The following is a 21,058-nucleotide window of genomic DNA, read 5'->3' on the forward strand; positions in this document are numbered from 1 at the left end:
CTGGTCGCCCGCTCCGCACTTCGAGAGGGAGCGAAATACAGTCTTCCAATATCCGGTCGCTGGGACAAGAATGAATACGGACTGCTGTGCCTTGGAAAGCTCTCGGGGCATAAACGCCGGAGCGGATCCCGGAATGTGGGCTTAGGAACATTTCCTTCTGCGCTCCCCCCAGGGGACAGAGATCCAATGGTTTTTTAGAAAGGGAAATGCCCATCCAATGACGGATGGCGCCCCCGCCCAACTTCTCGCCCCCATCTCGCCTCGTATTGTCGCCCGTGTCTATCATTCCCTAAAAGACCGCTTGACATAATGAATGACTTTGGACACACCTTCCAGCCCGGAGGAAACGCCGGACCTCGGCACAGGACCCACGAATCTCGCAGAGCCAAGGCAGCGCCACTGCGGAAACCACCGAGGGACCTCCGGGGAAGCCAGGCGCGCCGGGAGTAAAACGCGAGCGCGTGGAAGACCCACGAAGCCCTCCTCGGCCAGCTCTGAGCCGTCGGGGGAGGGAAAGGTGGGCGCTCGGGCAGCACAGCTCCCCGCACCCCGGCCGGACTCTCCCCGCCCGGCTATGCTCCCCGGCGCGCTGGCTTGGCACTGCGGAACCTCCGCGACGCTCCTCAGCTTGCCCGCAACTCCGGGTTTTGGCAACCTGGGGAAAAGTTTTCTGATCGAGAACTTACTGAGGGCCGGAGGAGCCCAGCAGCAAGCCCTCCACAGCCTGCCTGCCACCCCGGTGCCGCTGAAGCTGTGCCCCGCAGAACAAGCCAGCCTCCCCGGAGGCGCCTTTCCCAGCCGCTGTTGGCCTTTCCTGGCGCTCAACTCCTCGGCAGCAGACGGCAGAACTCCGGCGGACAGAGAAGGGTCTTTTCACGCAGCAGCAGCCGGCGCCACAGGTGAGCAGCGAGGCTCTTTCTCTGAGTCTGGGGTCGCTCGGATCCCTTCTTACCGATCCTTTCCCGCCTACGCGCTTGGCCAAAGTCCACCAATAGTCAGTTTCAGGTGCTGGTCAATTTCAGGGAGGGAGCACCAAACTCAGCAGACAGTTAGTGCAGGCGTTGGTCAATTTCAGGCGTGGAGCGATCCTTGCGCGCCTTTCCCCGATTCCGAGGCCGAGAGTTCTTAGCGCTGATTTAGCTGCGCAGCCTTGTCAATTCATCTGAAGCAGAAGTGCTCCTTCCTTGCTTCCAGCTGGGAAACCCCTCCCTATTGCCGGCTGGCACCTTCGCTCCTAACACCTGGAAATGTGAACGAACGTCGCCCTTCAAACTTCAGTTCCTACTAGGATGGCCACTCTGAAGCCTGCCGCCCACGATAATGGCAATGAAGGAACAGGAGGTAGTAGGTGATTGATGCTGAGTGTAGGGGTAAAATGGTGTGTATGGGGCCATTGGTTGGGACTGGACCTCTGGCCTGCCTTACAATTTAGAAGGCAAACTCCATTGGAGGTGAAACCAGCTATTTCCCAAACCAGGAAGTGGCGGGATTGCCTTCCTCTCTTAAGGCAGGTCCAGCAATTTATAAAACTGCTCCTTTCCACAACTAACTTTTAAGACAAAGCCTACTGACATGATATGAAGACACTTATACAGGTAACATTGAATGAGTTCCCTAAAATGGGTATTTGGAGATGAGGGGTGTAAATTTGTGCTACTAATTGAACTTTTAAAACAATTTTTGCTTTATGCATAGACCTACTGGATCCTCCCTTATCTGTAATGGAATCAAATTATCCCCCTGCAACTGCAGATCCATTTTAAAGTTTCTCTTCCCCACCATCCATCACAGCATGGTTTTTCAAACAGAAACAAAGTTTGATCTGCAGTCAGAAGGGCTGCAGAAGTACATGCTCATTAGTTAAAAGATGGATATTGTAATGCACTGAATCAAAGCATCTGGATGTGTCTGTGTTTGGCCTCACTATAAGGGGCTGATTCATCTTGCCCTTGGGGATCTTTGGCTGTAAATCCCAATCATCACGGGCCATCTGTGACTATGGCCAAAGTAAAACAAAACAAAACGTGATATTTTCCAGTGGTGATTAGAATCATCCCTCAAATGCAAATGTTTTAAAATGCAGCTATTATTCGTAATAACAATATTAATTGCTATAGCTCTTTAGAGAGTTCAAAATATATACTTAGTCTCTGTAAATCTTACAACAGTCCTATGACTGTTATGTTTCTATGAAGCATAATTAATTAAAATTTAGTACATTTAAATCAGAAAAGAAACTAAAAATGTTAAACAGATGAACACATATGGAGCAACATATCGGTCAGTTAATCACTATTTTCAGCTTGTTGAAGAGTTCTGTGTAATCCAGAAGCACGCACATTGCCAAGTGAATTTTTAAAAACACACAGCTTACCTGTTTGTTTATTTAGGGCTTCTATGACTTGCCTTTGTACTCTAGTGATGCATACAAAGCAGCTTATATAATACAACATTTACAGATCTATCCAATGAAACATTTAATCAATTAATTTAGTTTTTAAACAACAACAAAAAACTAAGCAAGATAAAGCTTTTGAAAAGAGCAGCAATAAACAGCATATGAAACAACCACCACCTATGACTTGAAATCCAAACCGTGTTAGAGAAATAAAGCTTAATCTCTTCTAATTTTCCTCTGGAATAAAATAGTTTTCTCAGAAGATTCCAGAAGGCCACAAGGGAGGAGTCACAGGGATGGTTTGGAACAGGGAGTGCCAAATCCCGGGCTTCACAACTGAACTCACCAATCTGACTTGAGGAATCACCAGCAAATCCCAAACCATAGGCAGGTTCCGGTGAGTGGCAGACAGTCTTCCATCTATCCTGGCCCTGGGATGAGAGTAGCTAACCAGCATGACTTTGAATCGTGGTTAGAAACAAACTAATAAGCCGGTGAAGCTGAACTAAAACTCGTGGTCTGTATTCCTTATGTTGTATTTCTCCTTTAAAACTCCTGCAGCCACTGAAGTTGCCAGATATTAATCAAAGGCCGCTCCCCACCCCACTCAGCATGTTCAACCAAGATTTTACTCAGCCATGTCAAGTGTAACTGTGGCCAAATCTCCAGGAATGGCAGCAGCATCCAATTTAAATGGGTGCAGAAGCGCTCCTGCCCACCTTCACCTTTTGCTTCTCCAGCAGCGCAGCTAGAAAGAGGTGCTGCTTCACTGGCTCTAGGGATGAGGTTTTAGCTGCGTTGTCTTCCAGATCCTGGGAAGGACAGACTGTGGCAGTCTGAACCCAAAGCAACTATTGCTGTGAGGCTGAGGAGAGGTTGCTGTTCTCATGAACAGAGCAAGTTATCGCTGGTGTGAATGAGAGCAGGATAGACGGGGCTGGAAATGCTTTTTGAATTCAAATTCTGTGGCTGGGGTCTAGAGCTGTCAGCTCTGGATTGGGAAATTCATGGAGGTTTGGGGGTGGAGCCTGGGAATGGTGGGGTTTGGGAGAGGAAAGACATTGATGGTGGATAATGTCATAGAGTCCACCATAGGAGGCTGTCGTTTTCTCTAGGGGAACTGATCTCTGTAGCCTGGAGATCAGTTGTAAGTCTGAGCAATCTCCAGGTCCCACCTGGAGGGTGGCAACCCTACAGGGGTTGGAAGATTGGAAGTGCAGGAGCGGGGAATTAGGGAACAAATAGATGGAGCTGAATTTGCCTCTTTGGATGCAAACAGAAAGCTATTGTGCAGGGCAAACAGTGGATTGTCTGTTGTGCAGTGGGAGCAAATCAGGCTCTGGCAACCTGCACTGCTTTACCTCCGTTCCATGTATACCTCACTGTTGCATCCTGGCTCATATCTGCTGTGTTTTAATATCTGAAAGTTTAGATCAGAAGAATGTTGGCTTTCAAAGGAAATAAAATCAAATGACAGAATGGTGAAGAAAGGTCTGTATTTACACTCGCATAGGAATAAGATTCATCCAAGGGTTCAGTCATGCCCTTGCAAACAATGGGTTATGAATATGAGTACACCACTGGAATGCCCCAACCTGGATAGCCCAGGTGAGCCTGAGCTAAGTAGGGTCAGCCTTTTTTGGTTGGGAGACCTCCAACGAGGTCCAGGTCTGCTAAGTAGAAGCAGGCAATGGCAAACCACCTCCGATAGTCTCTTGCCATGAAAACCCCACCAGGGGTCACCATAAGTCAGCTATGACTTGAGGGTACCACACACAACCTGAAATAAAGCCCAATTGACATAAAACAACCCTCAAGCAAACACTAGAAATGGGTCTCATAACTGAAGGACTGTGACCCTGAGCACGTAAAAAATGTCTGTATCAGCAATGTTGCCTTGCAAATAATTGCTCGAGGCAGAGTTGCTACTATTGTAGACAAAGGTTCTCTCTCTTTAAGAGCAGGCAGAAATCAACAGATGAAATTTCATGGGGGTGCCAGGACGGTAGTGACAGCTGCACCTGTTGATTTCCCTTTGTTTTCCAGCAGCCAAAGGCAAGAAAGCCAGTGTGGTGTAACGGTAGGAATGTCAGACCCGAGTTCAGCTCTCCGTTCTGCCATAAAGCTTCCTGCTCCATATCTAGTGGACACCTGTTAAGTTTGCTAAATTAGGTATTTCTGAAAATAATACCTGCTGGCAATGTATGATATTTACTAGCACACTTCTTCATATGCGTTGGTCTCTTTCAGTTATTTTGGAATATTGTTATAAAGCGTCTTTCTTTTTAAAGCTGACACGATGATGTTACTTATTTTCAGTGAGATGAGATGGGTCTTTAGTCTCCTTGCTATTGGAGATTGACTCTGCCTGCACATGAGGTCAAGTCCCAGCAGACTTATGGCAACCCCTCATGGAGGCGGAGGTGGTTTGCCATTGCCTGCCTCTGCATAGCAACTTGGGCTTCCTTGGTGGCCTCCCATGCAAGTACCAAGCCAGCTTAAGTTTCCAAGATCTGACAGAATTCCAGGTCACGGTCACAGAAGAGACAGGAGGATCCATTTTGACCATTTCCTCCTCCTCGGTGCAGCTGCCTATTTCACATTACTTTTTAGTTCACACGCCCCTTCCCCACCCCCAACATGCTTTTATGGGCAATCATAGGCGGTTGCTGGGAGGAATGTGGAAAAAGATCCACAACTCTTCCAGTGCCTTCTGTTGTACCTGTGTCTGTTTCAACCCAAAATTGTGTGATCTTTTTCAAGCATTTAAGGTTTTTCATATAAAATACGGAATCTGAGCAAATACAAGCTCAGATGTGATAAGAGAGCCAGTTTGGTGTAGTGGTTAAGAGTGGTGGGACTCTAATCTGGAGAGCCGGGTTTGATTCCCCTCTCCTCCACTTGAAGCCAGCTGGGTGACCTTGGGTCAGTCACAGCTTCCCAGAGCTCTCTCAGCCCCACCCACCTCACAGGGTGTTTTGTTGTGGGGATGATAATAGCATACTTTGTAAACCACTCTGAGTGGGTATTAAGTTGTACTGAAGGGTGGTATATAAATCGAATGTTGTTGTTGTTGTCATTATTACTAATTAATACATTTTCAAGCTAGCGGTTTATTAATTGATTTCCCAAACAGAGTCATGAAAACTGTATCTCAGATTTAAAGTATAAAGATGTTTCACAGTTGGTAATTACCTTTATTTTACAGTCTTGGCATAGATCAACAGAAAGAACAAGTAATGCACCTGCTCTATCTTTAGGCACAGAGATATGGAGCTCTATATGCAATTACAGTCAATGTGTGATGTTTTTGAGAACAAGAGACACTGGCCAGGATCCAAAGTGCTACTTTGGCTTTGTAGTCTGCCAGTGAAATTTGTTCCTTTCCCCCCCAATGACCTTTCCCATGCTTTATCAGAAAGTATTTTGAAACTCCTCAGTCTTAGACTAAACACAGTGCTGAGAGAGCTATGGGTTTCATTGAATTTAGTTAGATAATTTATATCCTGCACTTCTCCCTAACAGAGACCCAAAGCAGCTTACAGCATCACTCTCATCTGCTCCAGTTTATCCTCACAACAACAGCCCTGTGAGGTGGGCTGAAGGAGAGCAACTGGCCCACGGTAATCCAGGAACCTTCCACGGCAGAGTGGGGATTTGAACCTGGGTCTCCCAGATCCTAGCCCAACTTTCTATCCACATTGTTACACGTGGCTTGGGCTGGGGGTAGTTTCTAACTCTTTTGCCCAAGCCATTTTCCAAACACAAATCCTCCACTGCCCATCCTACTGCAGATATCAGCTGGGATATATACGTGTGAAGGGGATACTTAGGCAACATCATGTGTCTAACAACAAGGAGCTGAATATAGGACTGGCAACAGGCCACAGGGGGGAGTTTTTTCTTTTTGTAGAGGCTTAATGTGTGGAAATGGGCAGCAGAAGCTTTTCATGGCATGGAGGAAAATAACGTGTCCTGGTAAGTAACATCCCATAACGCTTCTATGGAAGGGAGATGGCATTCCCCCCCCTTGAGGCTGTTGGCAACCTTGGCTGAATAATTGCTGGTATAATGAAGGTACAAAAATCCAATTCTTTTATTTCAATCTGTGACTACTCTCAGAGAAGAACAAACTGTTCCTATCATGTGATGAAATGTGCTTGTTGGTGTTAGAAGGAAGAGTTTGGACTTCTCCCAGCCTGCTTCTTAAAATGGAAGTCCTGGGTCCCACCATGGGGCGGGGGGGGGGGGAATGAAGTTTGGTCTTCACTGTTGTTGACAGTGGTTTTGGTCACACTCCTGTACAGTCTTTTCAGAAAGCAGCTCAAGGGGGCGGGGGGAATCTTGTCCTGCCCAGGCCTCAGCCTCCTATTCACTGGGACCAGCTGACAGACAATTCAGACAGTGCTACTTTTTCACAGCGTTCCTCACTGGCCCCGTTTTCTTCTGCAGTTCACTAATAAGGAGCCATGATGATGGCCCATCAAGTTCACATACATGATCATGAATGGAAGCTGGCAGTCTAACCATGCTGTCCTGAGCTGAGCTACTCCCTTCTGAGTCCATTAAAGCCAATGGGTTCAGGAGGATCTAACTGCAATGGATTGCGCTGTAAGTAACAAAGCAGCCCCTTTGGTAGTTGACATAAATCTGGTTTAGTCTTAGTCTTGTTTTGGGATGTATCAGCTATGGTTTAGCCGGTTTGTGGAGCTCAGATTTAAAAGAATACCAGTGATATAGTAGAAAGCAGTAGGGCTACTTTGTGTGTGCGCGTGCGCTCGTGCGTACACACATGTGCGTGTGTGCGTGCGTGTGTGTAATTGCAGCTCCATCTAGTGGTTAGGCTCCACAACTCTTGAGTGCTCTTACCTCCTCAAAATTAAGGTGCTATATTTTTCTTAATACCATTCAGGTTCCCATCACTGTGAAATGAGGAAAAAATGAGAATAATGTTGCTGCTCAGATTTTCCAGAGAAAAGAGAACTTATTTCCTCATGCTTTTTTAAAAAAGTTCTGTGTCAAAGTACATGCATATAAAAATAGCTGTAGAGGGAAAGCCAGTGCGGTGTAGCGATTGAAGCGTTGGATCTGGGAGACGTAGGTTCAAATCCCCACTGTACCATTAAAGCTCGCTGGGTAACCCTGGGCTAGTTACACTCACTCAGTTTAACCTACCTCTCAGGGTTGTTGTTGAGGATTAAATGGAAGACAGAGTGACTATCTTAGCCACTTTGAGTTCCCAAAAGAAGGGTGGCATATAATTGAAGTAAGCAAATAAGTAAATACCTGCAGTAGTTGTTAGGATCTGACGTATCTCATACCTCAGCCAAAGAGGAGTTGTTTATTTCACTTACGTGAGGGATAGACAAAGGATGGAGGGAGCTCTGGTGATTTATAATGGCCGGGATTTGGCATCTGCATCTTAAGCTTGCAGAATGGGGAGGAGTGTTTCCATGTGGTCATTCTATGGTTTCTCTCTAGCTCATTCATGTTAATAAAAGGTACTGAAATTCATAAATTTTGTCATAGTTTAACTCCTTTAGGCCCAAATGTTGACATGAAATGTATGTCATGGTAACCCAACAGTCTGTTTAGAGGAAGAGAAGCCATCACTGGCAGATCATTAGAATAGAGAAGCAGCAGGGAAGGTGGGGGGAAACTTTTCTCCGCTTCCTCCGTCTTCCCTATTCCAAATAACCCTTTCTCGCAGGAATCAATGGAAGTTCTACTACTACTAATTAGATGACATTATGCTTCAGCTATGTGAGTATGGGTTTTTGAAAAAAACTGCATAAACATTCTCTAAAGTATTGTCGAAGGCTTTTACGGCCGGAGAACGATGGCTGTTGTGGGTTTTCCGGGCTGTATTGCCGTGGTCTTGGCATTGTAGTTCCTGACGTTTCGCCAGCAGCTGTGGCTGGCATCTTCAGAGGTGTAGCACCAAAAGACAGAGATCTCTCAGTGTCACAGTGTGACACTGAGTCTCCACACTGTGACACTGAGAGATCTCTGTCTTTTGGTGCTACACCTCTGAAGATGCCAGCCACAGCTGCTGGCGAAACGTCAGGAACTACAATGCCAAGACCACAGCAATACAGCCCGGAAAACCCACAACAGCCATCATTCTCTAAAGTCTTACACTGTTTCACAGCTCCCTGGGTGAGTACAAAGTTTGCAGTCAGCGTGGACATGCTCATTCATTTCAAATGGAGAGTGTTTTGGCTGTATGGATTTCTTGTGCATCTTGCTTTTTTTTTTTTTTGCATTTAAAACCCCAGAAAGGAAAAATCAGTTGCAGGTGGGGCTACAAAGAAAGGACATACAGGGAAAGGGTTACCTGCCCATTTCCTATTTACTTCTACTCCCTGTTGCCCCCATGCAAGCAGCTGTCTTAACTAAATGGGCTGTTAGCTTGTAATGTAGTTTAACCTGCACCCATAGGAAAACAACTGTCCAAGCATTCCCTAAACCCAGTTTCATTTTGCGGAGATCACTCTTGTCCTCATTTGGGTGGGGGAATCAGGGTCTGGGTGAGAAAGAGCCCAATGGACCCCAGTCTGCTCTGTGGGAAAGGGGCCTGAGAAATCAAAATGCACGGAAGAGGCAAGTGGCCCAGGCCCAGTACCAAAACTCAGCAAGCAGCCTCTTCTTGTACATGTGCTTTTTTACAATTGGAGGAAGATGCTACAAATTTGGGCCTCCTAGCTAAGGCCATTTCCACACACGTTGAATAATGCACTTTCAATGCACTTTAGTTATCCTTTAGAAGTGGATTTTGTGTTTCACACACGAAAACTCAATTCTAAATGATCACTAAGGAGCATTGAAAGTGCATTATCCAACGTGTGTGGAAGCAGTCATGGCATGCACTGACAGGGATATCACAGTAGGCAACGTCCAGATCTTTTATAGAGATGTTCTTCTCGCACTTTGGTAGCAACGATACATCAGTCTTTTGTTTATTTGTTCATTTAAAACCATTTCTGTGTCACCTTTACATCACAACATTTCAGACGTTAAATGAGGTTTGTTATGTAAAACACGTAAATGAAACATATAAACACCACATGAACATGGAGCAGGGCTCATAAGAGTTAGGGAGGGAACCAACTTTTACAAAAACACTTCACCTGCTTGCAGACAACCATGGAAGAGGGAACAGACAAATCTGTCTGGAGAGGGAGTTCCAGAATTTTGGCACCACAACCAAGAAGGCCTTTTTTCAGGCTGCCATCTGTCTAGACTTAGATTTGGTTTATTTATGCTATTTATAGTTTGCCTTTCTTGCTGAGACATAAGGCGGATTACACAGTGTAAGTCAATACAATCAACCCTTGGGGCATCCAATAAAGAATACATTAGGGCATAGGATTGCACAATAATTTGAAAATGCACAGAAATCTCATATAGGGCTGAAAGAATGTTGACAAAACAGGCTATTTGACATAACATAACATATGACAGTAACGGACAGTGCACAGTAGTATAGTCTACAGTCCCTATCCCTTTCTTGAAGCATCTCTTTGAACCATTTCCTTACAGCACAGCCCTCTGTAACAAAGGCCTCCTGAATAATTTGATTTTGCATAGTTTGTGGAAAGCCAGAAGAGTGGGTGTTTTCTTGATCTCTTCAAGCATGCCATTCCATAAAGTGGGGGCCACTACATAGAATGCACATGTATGGGCAGTTGTTGATTTTGCCTATGTGTAGGATGGTACCTGTAGAAGTCCCCATTCAGATGAGCAAAGCTGTCTTAGCAAAGCATAGGGAAAGAGGTGCTCCTACAGATATGAGGGGCCAAGGCCATGAAGGCCTTTGTGTGTGACAGCCAAAACCTTGAATACAGCCAATGAAGTGACTGCAGAAAGGAAGTAATATTCATGCTCTGCCTAGCTCCTAATAACTGAGCTCCCAGGTTCTGCACCAACTGGAGTCTCTGAGCGGACTTTGAGGGGAGAGCTATGTAGAACACATTATGTTGCCATGCCTCAGATCAGCTGTGTCAAGGTAGTGGCCATCTTCTGGACTAGACTAAGTTGTTAGATAGAATTTTTTTGCAACGGCATTCACCTGCTTCTTTAGCAGCAGCACTGGGTCCCATATAACCCCTACACTCTTAACTGAATCTGCAAGAGTCAGCTGAACCCCAATGAAAATGGGAAGCACAACGTACTTCCCAACTAGCATCACTTCCATCTTGCCTGGGTTCAGTTTGAATATGTTGGTTTTCAGTCAACTGACCACTGCTGTCAGGCAGTGATTTAAAACCTCTACTGCATCACCAGAGGATTTGGATAGAGGGATATAAAGCTATGTGTTATCTGCATATTGATGAATTCCAGTTCCATAGCTACTATTTTTTCTCCTAAAGGCTTTCCATAGAAGTTGGATAACATGGGGGGATAAGCTTGTGCCCTGCGGAACCCTGCAAAACAATCCCCATCCTGAAAATAGCTGGTCTCTAACAGCAACGCTTTGAGTTTTTTCCATGGGGAATGATTTAAAACCAGTCCAGGCCCAAAGGAGGGCCTCTGAATATGATTATAATGTTCCTGTAGGTCCATGTGGGAGTAGGTGGTCCCTAAGGTATGCTGGCCTCAAGCTGTATAAGGCTTTGAAGGTACAATGTAAAGCACATATTTTGTTATTTCCTTCTAATCCCCCATGTTTGAGAGAGTTGTAAAATAAATTATTTTGCATCTTTCTGATTCTGTTTAAAAGAGCAAACTTAACGATATTGGTGATATTATCACTGAATTTTAGCCAGCATGACAGGTTGTTGAGGCTCTTCAGAAACAATGTGTTTGAACAAGGACAGACTCTCAAGCTCGTTAAGAAGGATTGTCCTCAGCATCTCTGTGAAAGCTGATTCTGCTTCAGGTTAGTTGCATGGTGCTGTGAAATGGTTTCAGGAGACCTGGCACATAATAAATATCATTGGACTTGTAACATGTCTTAGGCATTGATTCTTAGGCATTTGAGTTCTCAAGGCTTCAAGCTATTGGAATCAAAGGAAGTTCTACTACTGATAATATGTATACTCAAAATTCAACTCAAGACTCTTTAGTGGGGATTACTCCCAGGAAAGTGTTCTTAGGATAGCACTGTAAATGAAGTTAGGTTTCAGCTATTTGTATTTGTGATTTTCTTCTTTTTGGAAACATTCTCTAAAGTCTTACCTTCGTTGAAAGCTCCACAGGCGTTCTGCAAAACACATAAGAGTTTAAAATAATCATAGGCCATAGCAGTATTACCAGATCAGGCCTGTGCTGGGTGTGCAAGAGAAATGTGTAGAGCAGGCATCAAAGGTTGGCATGGTTGACATCCCCTGGCCCATTGCTAACCATGTCTTCCACCCTAGAGGCCTCTCCTGTTTCCTGCAGGGTGGGGCAGCAGAGCTCAACTCTTTCATGCTCCCTTAACCCCTGTTCATGTTGACATACTGCAAAATTCTGCTTCCTTCTCTCTAGTGTGTGTGCGTGCGTGCGTGTGCGTGCACGCATGCATGTGCGTGTGTGCACATGAGTGCATGCATGATTTGCATGCATGTATGCAAAAGGACAATTTACTTAGTGGAGGAGCACTGGAGAACATTTTGGCTCCCCCAGTTGGTCCTAGGGATAAGTTTGTGTTGAGAAGTCTTTGATAAATGGTGAAGCTGTTGCACATGCAGCAGTTCCGTGTGCTCATCAGTGCTTATGCACTTCACCTTTAACTCCCCCCCCCCATAGTCCACAAAACAGATTCACTAAGCCAGTCTTTCCAGATTGAAACACATTAATTGATAAAATCCAAAGGACTAATCTTGAAAGAAATGTTATTCCTCATATGGAAGTTTGGCTTTCAAAAGCCCTTAAAGGGATTTTAGAAATTACTGCCAGTGCAGCAAGCCTAATTCCATTACAATTGTCATGTTGATTAAAGTTCTCTTCCTGTATAAGTAGCTTCTAATTGTCATGCAAAGGAATATTACTGAAATTAAATTTGGTATTCAGACAAGATACTTCTGAACATTTTCTGAACAGAAGCCTTCTATCTCAAACTGCTTTGGAAATATGGAGAACCAATGCAAAACATATTGTTTGGACAATGTGAGAAATTGCCACTGTGTGTAGAGTTGCCAGTTGCCTGAAGAAAAAAAAAATTCCCTATCCCTTTAATAGAGGGTTGATGTTATTTACCTTCATGCCATGAAAAAAGATCAAGATGGGTAGCCGTATTAGTCTGTCTTTAGTAGCAGAAAAAAGCAAGAGTCCACAAATGTTGTTAGTCTTATAGGTGCTACTGGACTCCTGCTCTTTTCTGCTATGTCATGAAAAACTTCATCTTCCCATTTCCACACATTAAGCCTCCATCAAAGGGGCAAAACATTTTCCTCTAGGCCTGTTGACAACCTTAACTCTGTGCATTGGTACAATCCCCTAGATATGGGACCCCAGTCCTAAGCACATTTCTTTGGAATCAAGAGGAACTGAAAATCACAGAGATCCTTCAGTGTAGGAACAAACAAGCGGAGGCTATTTCAGTTTGTAGCAAGCCATTGGCTTTCTTCAGATCTCTATGCAATCTTGTGAAAGGCTCCCCCAAAGTTTGCAATTCCATGTAGAAAACAACCTGATCCTGAGTCATAGTGCACAGATGGTTTGCATTCAAATAACTGGTTAATCGGAATCTGCCTTTCCCCCAGTAATATACTTAGACCTATACTGAGTGCCTTGGTGAAAGAGTGGGCTAAAACATTGTGTGTGTGTGAGAGAGAACAGTAGTAGCTGTCCTGGAAATTACTAGGTTTCAAATGTACCCTGTTACTCTGAAAGGAGGTTTTAATATGTGGTTGGATGGTTACTCAAATCTGTTGACTTGTAATGCTGATATTCTAGAGAAAGCCAACAAAATCAACTGAAGAAAGCAGTCTTTCCCTTACAGAAACTATCAGTTAGTCAACTGTCCCCTAAAACCCTTTACCTTTCAGTTTGAAATTTGCAATGAGAAGCCTGTGTTCCACAAATTAATTTGTTGGAAGCTTACGTTTGCCCATAGCCTGCAAGTTGCAAGTCAAACAGTGTGTGGTTGTTAAACTAAGACTCATTAAATAAACATGCAATAATGTGCCCATTTGAATAAATGTGCCAAATAAACGCTTGTTATCAGTTAAGTCATCAGTGATATAAAACAGTGTTTAGCCCCTACTTTTCTGGTATTAGAAAAATGGCAAGACCAAAAATAGATAAGCTCCACTTTCCTAAAAAGTGATAGTAAAATGCTTATTGTCTTTAATGGATTTCTATTGGCACCTCTATAGAGAGAACTATTCAATGGACTCCATACTCTGTTTGCAGCTCTCCCGAAGCATTTTTTCCTGCAGTCCCCGCTGGTCTATTCGGCATGCTGCGGTGGGTCCTGTCAACACCCTGCATCCCCCACTGCTTTTCCAAGTAAGTTTTTATGCTTCATCAGTAATGCTTGAGTTACCCTGTAAACCAAAGCAGCAGGATTTAATCTGCTCTGGGGAAAAAAACTAATTGGGGATGCAATGGCAAGGAGCTAACGCCTTAATAAAAATTGCAGCAATCTCATTCGGGAGGTTTTCAAAGATTTATCAAACTTAAGTACCTGGGGTAATTGTGAGAGATTTCAAATGCTGTCGAGTAAAAAGTGCCAACCAAGAAAAACTTCTTCAGATGAAAGGATCCATCGTTTGTTTTCATGCCCTGAGTCAGTGGTCTTTTGTGAATGGGATTTAACCCGGCCCCAATGACTATTAATATCTACCAGGAAAAAAGTGTGATTTAGGGAAACATCAGTATTTTGTTTTTAAAAACATACTTCTCTATATTTTAAATTTTTGCAGAGCACCACAATGTACATTCAATGGATATCAACATGCACTGATTTCAGAGAAGAAATTATGCATGTTCTTAATTCACTTCATTGAAATTAGTGCAAGTAAAAATGCTCAACTTGCTTTTATTTCTTTGTTATACTTGTTTTGAGAATGTGTGCATATGGAGAGCGATGGCTCCTTTTCATGGATCCATTCAAATTGATTTTACTTAGCTTTGAAAAACCATGGTATGATATGGTCTGCATTGGGTGATGCCAAATTTACAGAATATTGCATCTCTGGAGGCAATTTCAAGTGGTACTTGAAGAGATGGGAGAGAAAGCCTCCTCCAACCTCTTCTTCTTAAAACTGCTTCTCTCCCCACTGTATTTTTCTCCTTCCTGCAGTGGATCATTATCAGCTTTACAGTCTGCGTTACCCTTGTCAATACGCCTGGAGAAAAATAACCTGCTTCTTTAATAGAGCCCTAATGTGCAGGAAAGGGAAGTTGAAGCTTTTCGTGGCGTGGAGGTAAATAACAGCCCATTAGACTTCTATTAAAGGAACAAGCCATTTTTCTCCAGGTCTGTTGGTAACCCTAGCCTGGGTAAGATAAAACCAGCACATACAAATCAGGTTTTTTGGGGTGGGGGGAGGGAAGAAAACATGGAAGAGCAGAGGTTTAGCTCTCATGCTGTAGTTGAAGTGCCCCCCCCCCAAGACTCCTGCTTTATATAATGGCCGTTTTCATACGTCTTACCGGTCATGCAAAATCGCGCAAATCTCCCAGAATAACAGCGCTCTCCTGGTGCGATTTCCCGTCATGATTTTGGTTTGTGGTGCGAAACCAGAGTCATGATTGGAAATCATGCTAGGAAGACACCGTCATTCTGGGAGATTTGCGCAATTTTGCACAGCTGGTAAGATATGTGAAAACGGCCAGTGTCAGAGATGACTCAACACAATAGGTTATTGCTATAAAGTCTAGTCTGTTGCTAAACAGGCATATTTTATCATTCTTCGGATGGCTTTGAATGTTCCTTTCTGTATTATCTTCCCACAGAGACTAACCCAAACCTGTATGTGGCGAGTGTTTGTTCTTCTAGGATAACTGCAGAACTTTTATCTTCTTTTCCCTGCCTTTTCTCTGGCAAAGTACAACTGATTACTTCCAAATGGAGCTCATTTTAGATAACTGCTCCTAATATACAAAATCTCAGGAAGAGCCATAACTTCTAGATTTAAGGCTCCAAACCCCGAAATACCTTTTTCTTGGAAGCAAATCTATTTTCCGAATATATTTTGTTGGCCACAAATCATGTTGATTTGGGTGACTCTCACTTTCATGATATTCATTTTTGACTGGGGTGTTAAGAACCCAAATGTTATGGTTCCCAATGTTAAAGAAATCCCTTTGTCCTGATACTAAAGATGACCCTGAGGGAAGCAGACTTGGCATCACCGTCATAAGAGAAACTGCTCTGATATTTTCCAAAGGGTATAAAAGGAGTCTGAACAGGCATTGGATGGTATCATGTCCAAAGTATCAACTCTTAGCAGAACTTTCAGGGGCGGCTATTGCTGTGGTGGGAGGCAGGGGTGGGCTTCCTTATGAATGTTTCAGAAGGCCAGTTGCTAAGTTGAATGATTCTTGACAAGTGAGGCAGCAAATGCTGGCAGTTTAATGAGCTGCAAGTTTCTGAGACCCTCTTCAGGGGGCCGACACTTTCCCACAGAGCGTTTCACATGGGCCTAGCAATCTCACAATGGGTGACAGAGCCGTGACCAATCGCCACTTTCTCTTTACTCATCCACACGCGACCTCACCACAATTTTTCACTGTGCAGATGAACTTTAGGAACCATTTTGGGCTGAAAAGGCCTGGCCAAGGGTCAGTTGCCCTTTTGTGTGTCCATAAAGCAGGGCTCAGTGCGCTGGGCTTTTCTCCTGTCTCACGTTCCGTAAGAATTTTCTGGACACCATTTAAAGCACTTGACTGAAAAATCAAGCAGTGAATGAAACTGACTTTTATAGACTCATTCTAGCTCATCTTCCCATATAACCCTGTCTACCTGAAAAGGGATTTAGTGAGCTGAGCTGAGAGCATACAGGGACGGGCTGAATACACTGGGACCATTATCGACTGCAGCGATTGTTTATTAACCAGGACTGATACACTACTATTTTGGAAGTGACCTATTAATTGTCCATTTAACTAGAGTGTATTGAATGGCAATGGAAAAATGGAAACCATGACGAAAGCCTTTCCTCGCCCCTTCAAGGTGGTCTCTGCCACAAAAGCAAATGAAGATTGTTCCACAGATTAAGGAGACATTTATCACCACATACTAGAATATGAAGGAAAGGCACTTTCCCCCCTCCAGAAGGTACTTGGTGCCATATTAACGTTTGTGTCGACATGGCATTATACTCTTCAAGTGTAGCAGTTCAGCCGGATGGACGGCAAGCTTTCTGTGGTTCATTTGTCTTGGCATAGCCATTGTGCCCAGTGGGTAAGCATATTCTACTTACAGTGGCTCAGATCAGTGGGACAGAACGATAGATTTTACTGTCATGATCTGACCATTTTGCATACCACAGGCATGGCAGACTAGTTTTTAAACTTATAAATGTTAGTGGGGCTTATTTCTCAAACCCTAGCATAACTGGTTATGCCTTCTTTTTAAAAACAAGTCTGTTTTTCCTTTTGCTCTAGTAATTTGAATTGATCACAGTGCATGATGGGCAACTTGTGATTTCCATAGAGTTTTTTCTCTATCCCCCGCCCCCCCCCCCCATCTGTGGCCTGGTTCAGTTCCTAAACAGTTATACCCATCTAAGCCCATTGATTTTAATGGTACAGAAAAATGTAACTCTGCTTAGAACTGTAGTGTTAAAATGTATCAGCTCATCAACTCATGTCATGAAGTAGGAGAAGTGGGTTTATACCATACCTACTGTGATACGTGCTTCATGTAGAGGCCTGTATGGGGAATGATCTTGCTGTGACACAAAGATTAGGAAGCTGCACCCATGAACAAACTCTTGTGTATGGACTTTTGAGGAGATTGTCTGCACCACACCTCACTTTAGGAACCTGGTAGATGGGAAGAGTATGTGCCCATTTCTCTGGCATGTGAGTTTGAATGCCAAGAGATGGTATTTAGTATTTATAGACAAGTGTATAATGGTTGGATATCATAATCCAAACTCTGCCTCCAAACACTTTGAGAGTGATGCTTATTGATAACAGTTATTTTGCTTTCACCAGCATTTGCAAAGTGTCATTGGTAGGGTTGCCAGCTCCAGGCTGAGAAATTCCTGGAGATTTGGGGGGTGGAGTCTGGAAAGGGCAGGCTTTGGAAAGGGGTGGGACTTCTGTGGGGTATAATGCCATAGAGTCCACCATCCAAAGAAGCCATTTTCTCCAGGGAGACTGATCTCTATGACCTGGAGCTCAGTTGTAATTCTGGGAGATCTCCAACCACCACCTGGAGGCTGGCAACCCTAGTCAATGGCTAGACTTGCCAAAATACATACTTAAAAAAAAAATCTGCCCAAACAGGTTAACATTGGTGGAATGTTACAATCTTTCTTTTGCTCTAGGACAGGAAAACGTTCTGCCTCTTCTAACCCAGGACTCCAGATCCCGGAGAGGGATTTTAAGAAGGGCTGTCTTTTCTGAAGATCAGAGAAAAGCTTTGGAGAAAATGTTTCAGAAACAGAAATACATCAGCAAAACAGACAGGAAGAAACTGGCTCTCAGTCTGGGCCTGAAGGAGTCACAGGTACAGACGGGTGTGGTAATCATGGCACTAATACGTCAAGATTTTTGCTAGCAAGAGATCAGCACTACAAGTACATAGGGATAAAAATCTTATTAAAATTATAGCACATCAGCCACATTTAACCACAACCAGAAGAAACTGTTTCTTGTTATGGTTCAAGATATGGAGCTGCATTTATATGAAACCCATGTTGTGGGAGAACAATAGGAAAATTCACAGCATGTTAATATCTTCGTATGTCAAAAATAAAAAATCTGCACGTAGTGTTCACACATAGTAGCCAATAAATAGGCCATCTGATCCTTCAATACAACTGCCAAATTTGGGTTGAAAGGCAACATGCAAAATTGAAGCTAAGCAGGGTAAGCCCTGGTTAGTACTTGGATGGGCGATCACCAAGGAAGTCTAGGGTAGCTATGCAGAGGCTGGCAATGGCAAACTTCCTCTGAACGTCTCTTGCCTTGAAAATCCTATGGGGTCCCTTTAAGTTGGCTGTGATTTGATGGCAAAAAAGGAAGCTGGTCACAGTACCTCTTCATATTTCAGTAAAGAGGGCCAGATTTACCCCTTTGTGATGGAACAAGCATGAGTATACAGGACTAAAATATATGATGCCTGTCATAGTTAACTGGAAGAACAAAATGGTCAACTGCTTCTCTGTCACCTCCCTAAATCCCTGCCTGAATTTCATAGTTGTTCATTAATTGTGTTTCTGAGTCAAGTGGCTCTTAGGACTTCAGAACTACAAAAGGGCCCTTCAACGTTACCACCTATGGTCTTTCATATCTGAGCAGCAGTAAGGCTGCATATTGCTAACCACATAAACTGGTTTACCTTCAAACATAAGATAACTTTTACCTAGGCTGAGACAGGGGACTGTACAGGGAATTAAAGGCTAATTATCTCGAGCAGTTAACAATAATAATATTTCCTTAACCTATGACAGGTCAAAATATGGTTTCAAAACAGAAGGATGAAATGGCGAAATTCCAAAGAAAAAGAAGTACTTTCCAGCAGAGCCTTGCCAGAGGAAGGTCTTCAAGAGGCCTACCTTTCCAAATCCTCCTTGAATTTCATTCCTCCACCGTGCCCTGCCTGGCAAATATCTCCACAACAGACAAGTCCAACATGGCAGAATCTTCCAGAACACCCAGAGAGACTGAGCAGCAGAAGTAGCTTGCAGTCGTCTCCAAGAGCAAACTCATCTTCTGGCACATTGTATTTCTATCAGGAACCAGAAACCATAGAGGAGGCAATTATATCATAAGAGAAAAATTGATGGAATTATTATGTCAAGTGTTTAACAGATCATTGACTTCTGATGCCCCTCAGACTAATTTTATGTGAACACGGCCCATCGTTAGCTAAAATATAGCTCATCATGCACTAAGATAAAACCTAACACATCTATACTGGTGAAAATTAAAGCTTTAAGGAACACTCAGATCTACCTTCATGCCCCTTCTGGACTTCAATAACACTTGTAAGTGAAGTAGGAAGGAAGGCAGTGATGGTAAGTAACAATGTGGCATGAAGATCGAGAAGTTAAGGTCCTCCCTCTCTCTTTCAGAAACATCAAGATCTGGAATTTGTGGGTCTGAGGAGACACAGCTATCCATAGGATTAGGTGAGTGTTCCAGGCAGGAAATACAGTTATAAGATAGAATGGACTAGAGACACCTTAGCTGTCCAACAAGAGTGAGAAACGGAGGACTTATCCATTCTATATGAGTTTAACTGTCATGGCTCCCTCAAAAAATTGTGGGAATTTTAAGTGTCTTAAGACGGCATCTCTGGTCTCACTCCTGGCCTCCTACATCCAAAGCCATGAACAAAGACTTTGTAGAGCAATCTATAGACACCCAGGACTTCATAGATTCAGACTATTTTGGAATAAATATGCATGGGATTGATTGCATATCTCTAGTGCAACTGTGAACATACAGAAGGTGAAAGGCGTAAGAGCCAGGCGGAAAGATGGTAGGGGAAAGGAACCTAAAAGCTCTATGGCATGATGGTAGGCAGGACTGGGAGTCAAGAAGAAGGGAGCGAGAGACAGTAGGACTTTGCAAACCAGCTCCGGATCAAGTCCTGTATTGTGCAGGAGGTTGGACTAGATGACCCTTCCAACTCTATGATTCTAACAGTGTAATCCTAAAAAGAGTTACTCCAGACTAAGCCTATTGATTTCAATGGGTTTAGACTGGAGTAACTCTTCTTAGAATAGTGCTGTAAGTCTATTGTAATCATTTAATAATGTGAAATCACTTCTGCGTATAAGACACCAAAAGCCCTTATCTGTACACATAGAAGTGATAATTTTTAAAGTCACCATATCCCATGCTAATGAGTTATGTGCAAAATCTACCCATCACTCATAGTGCTGAACACCCACACTATACAGTGTCTGTTTTGCACATTTCTTCTTCCTGTGCTCTCCGTGTACATGATATCTGCTTATTGCCCAATATTGTTTGCAAGCACTTTTCATCACACACAGTTTATACTCTTGTAATACTAACAGCAATGGCTTTTCAACAACATGTTCCTGTAAGATGAGTTTATTATCAGGAATTATTATCAGAATCATACAAATTTAAAGAAAACTCTAACACAGGAATGGTGGGTGATGAACTCATGCGCCCCACTGGAAACATACAGGCTCCTTAAATTTGATTTTCATTTGTCATGTTAACTGGTTGCTAGGATCCAGTACCCTATTCTGCGTTTAGAAACATGGATGGTAACGAACAAAATGTTCAGTGTTTCAAACAGAATCCAGAGAATGAATAGCCAAGTGTTAAAACAGACAGTGGTGGCTATATTATTTTTAGGCATCATTTCTTATGGCTATCAAGTAGCATATTCCATTATTATAAGAATAGCCAATATTCTATCCAGGACAACTGATGCGGCATCAAATTACAGACATCACTTTACTTTGAAAGAATGTTTTCGCATTAACAAACATCACTTTGAATGACTGAAAAATCAATTATTGTTCATCTAAGTGGTTAAGTTGTATACCAGTATTCTACAACATTTTT

At 43.4% G+C, this 21,058-nt stretch overlaps 1 protein-coding gene across 1 annotated transcript; it reads left to right on the top strand.

Moving 5' to 3' along the window:
* Window positions 1-574: 574 nt before the first annotated feature.
* Window positions 575-19,278, top strand: DBX2 (developing brain homeobox 2). Its single transcript, XM_054987770.1, has 4 exons — window positions 575-890; window positions 13,739-13,834; window positions 17,830-18,011; window positions 18,958-19,278. The coding sequence occupies exons 1-4, from the start codon at window positions 575-577 to the stop codon at window positions 19,276-19,278; spliced, it is 915 nt and encodes a 304-aa protein (XP_054843745.1).
* The last annotated feature ends 1,780 nt before the right edge of the window (window positions 19,279-21,058 follow it).

Source organism: Eublepharis macularius, chromosome 9 (assembly GCF_028583425.1).
Source record: "Eublepharis macularius isolate TG4126 chromosome 9, MPM_Emac_v1.0, whole genome shotgun sequence".
Lineage (NCBI taxonomy): Eukaryota > Metazoa > Chordata > Lepidosauria > Squamata > Eublepharidae > Eublepharis > Eublepharis macularius.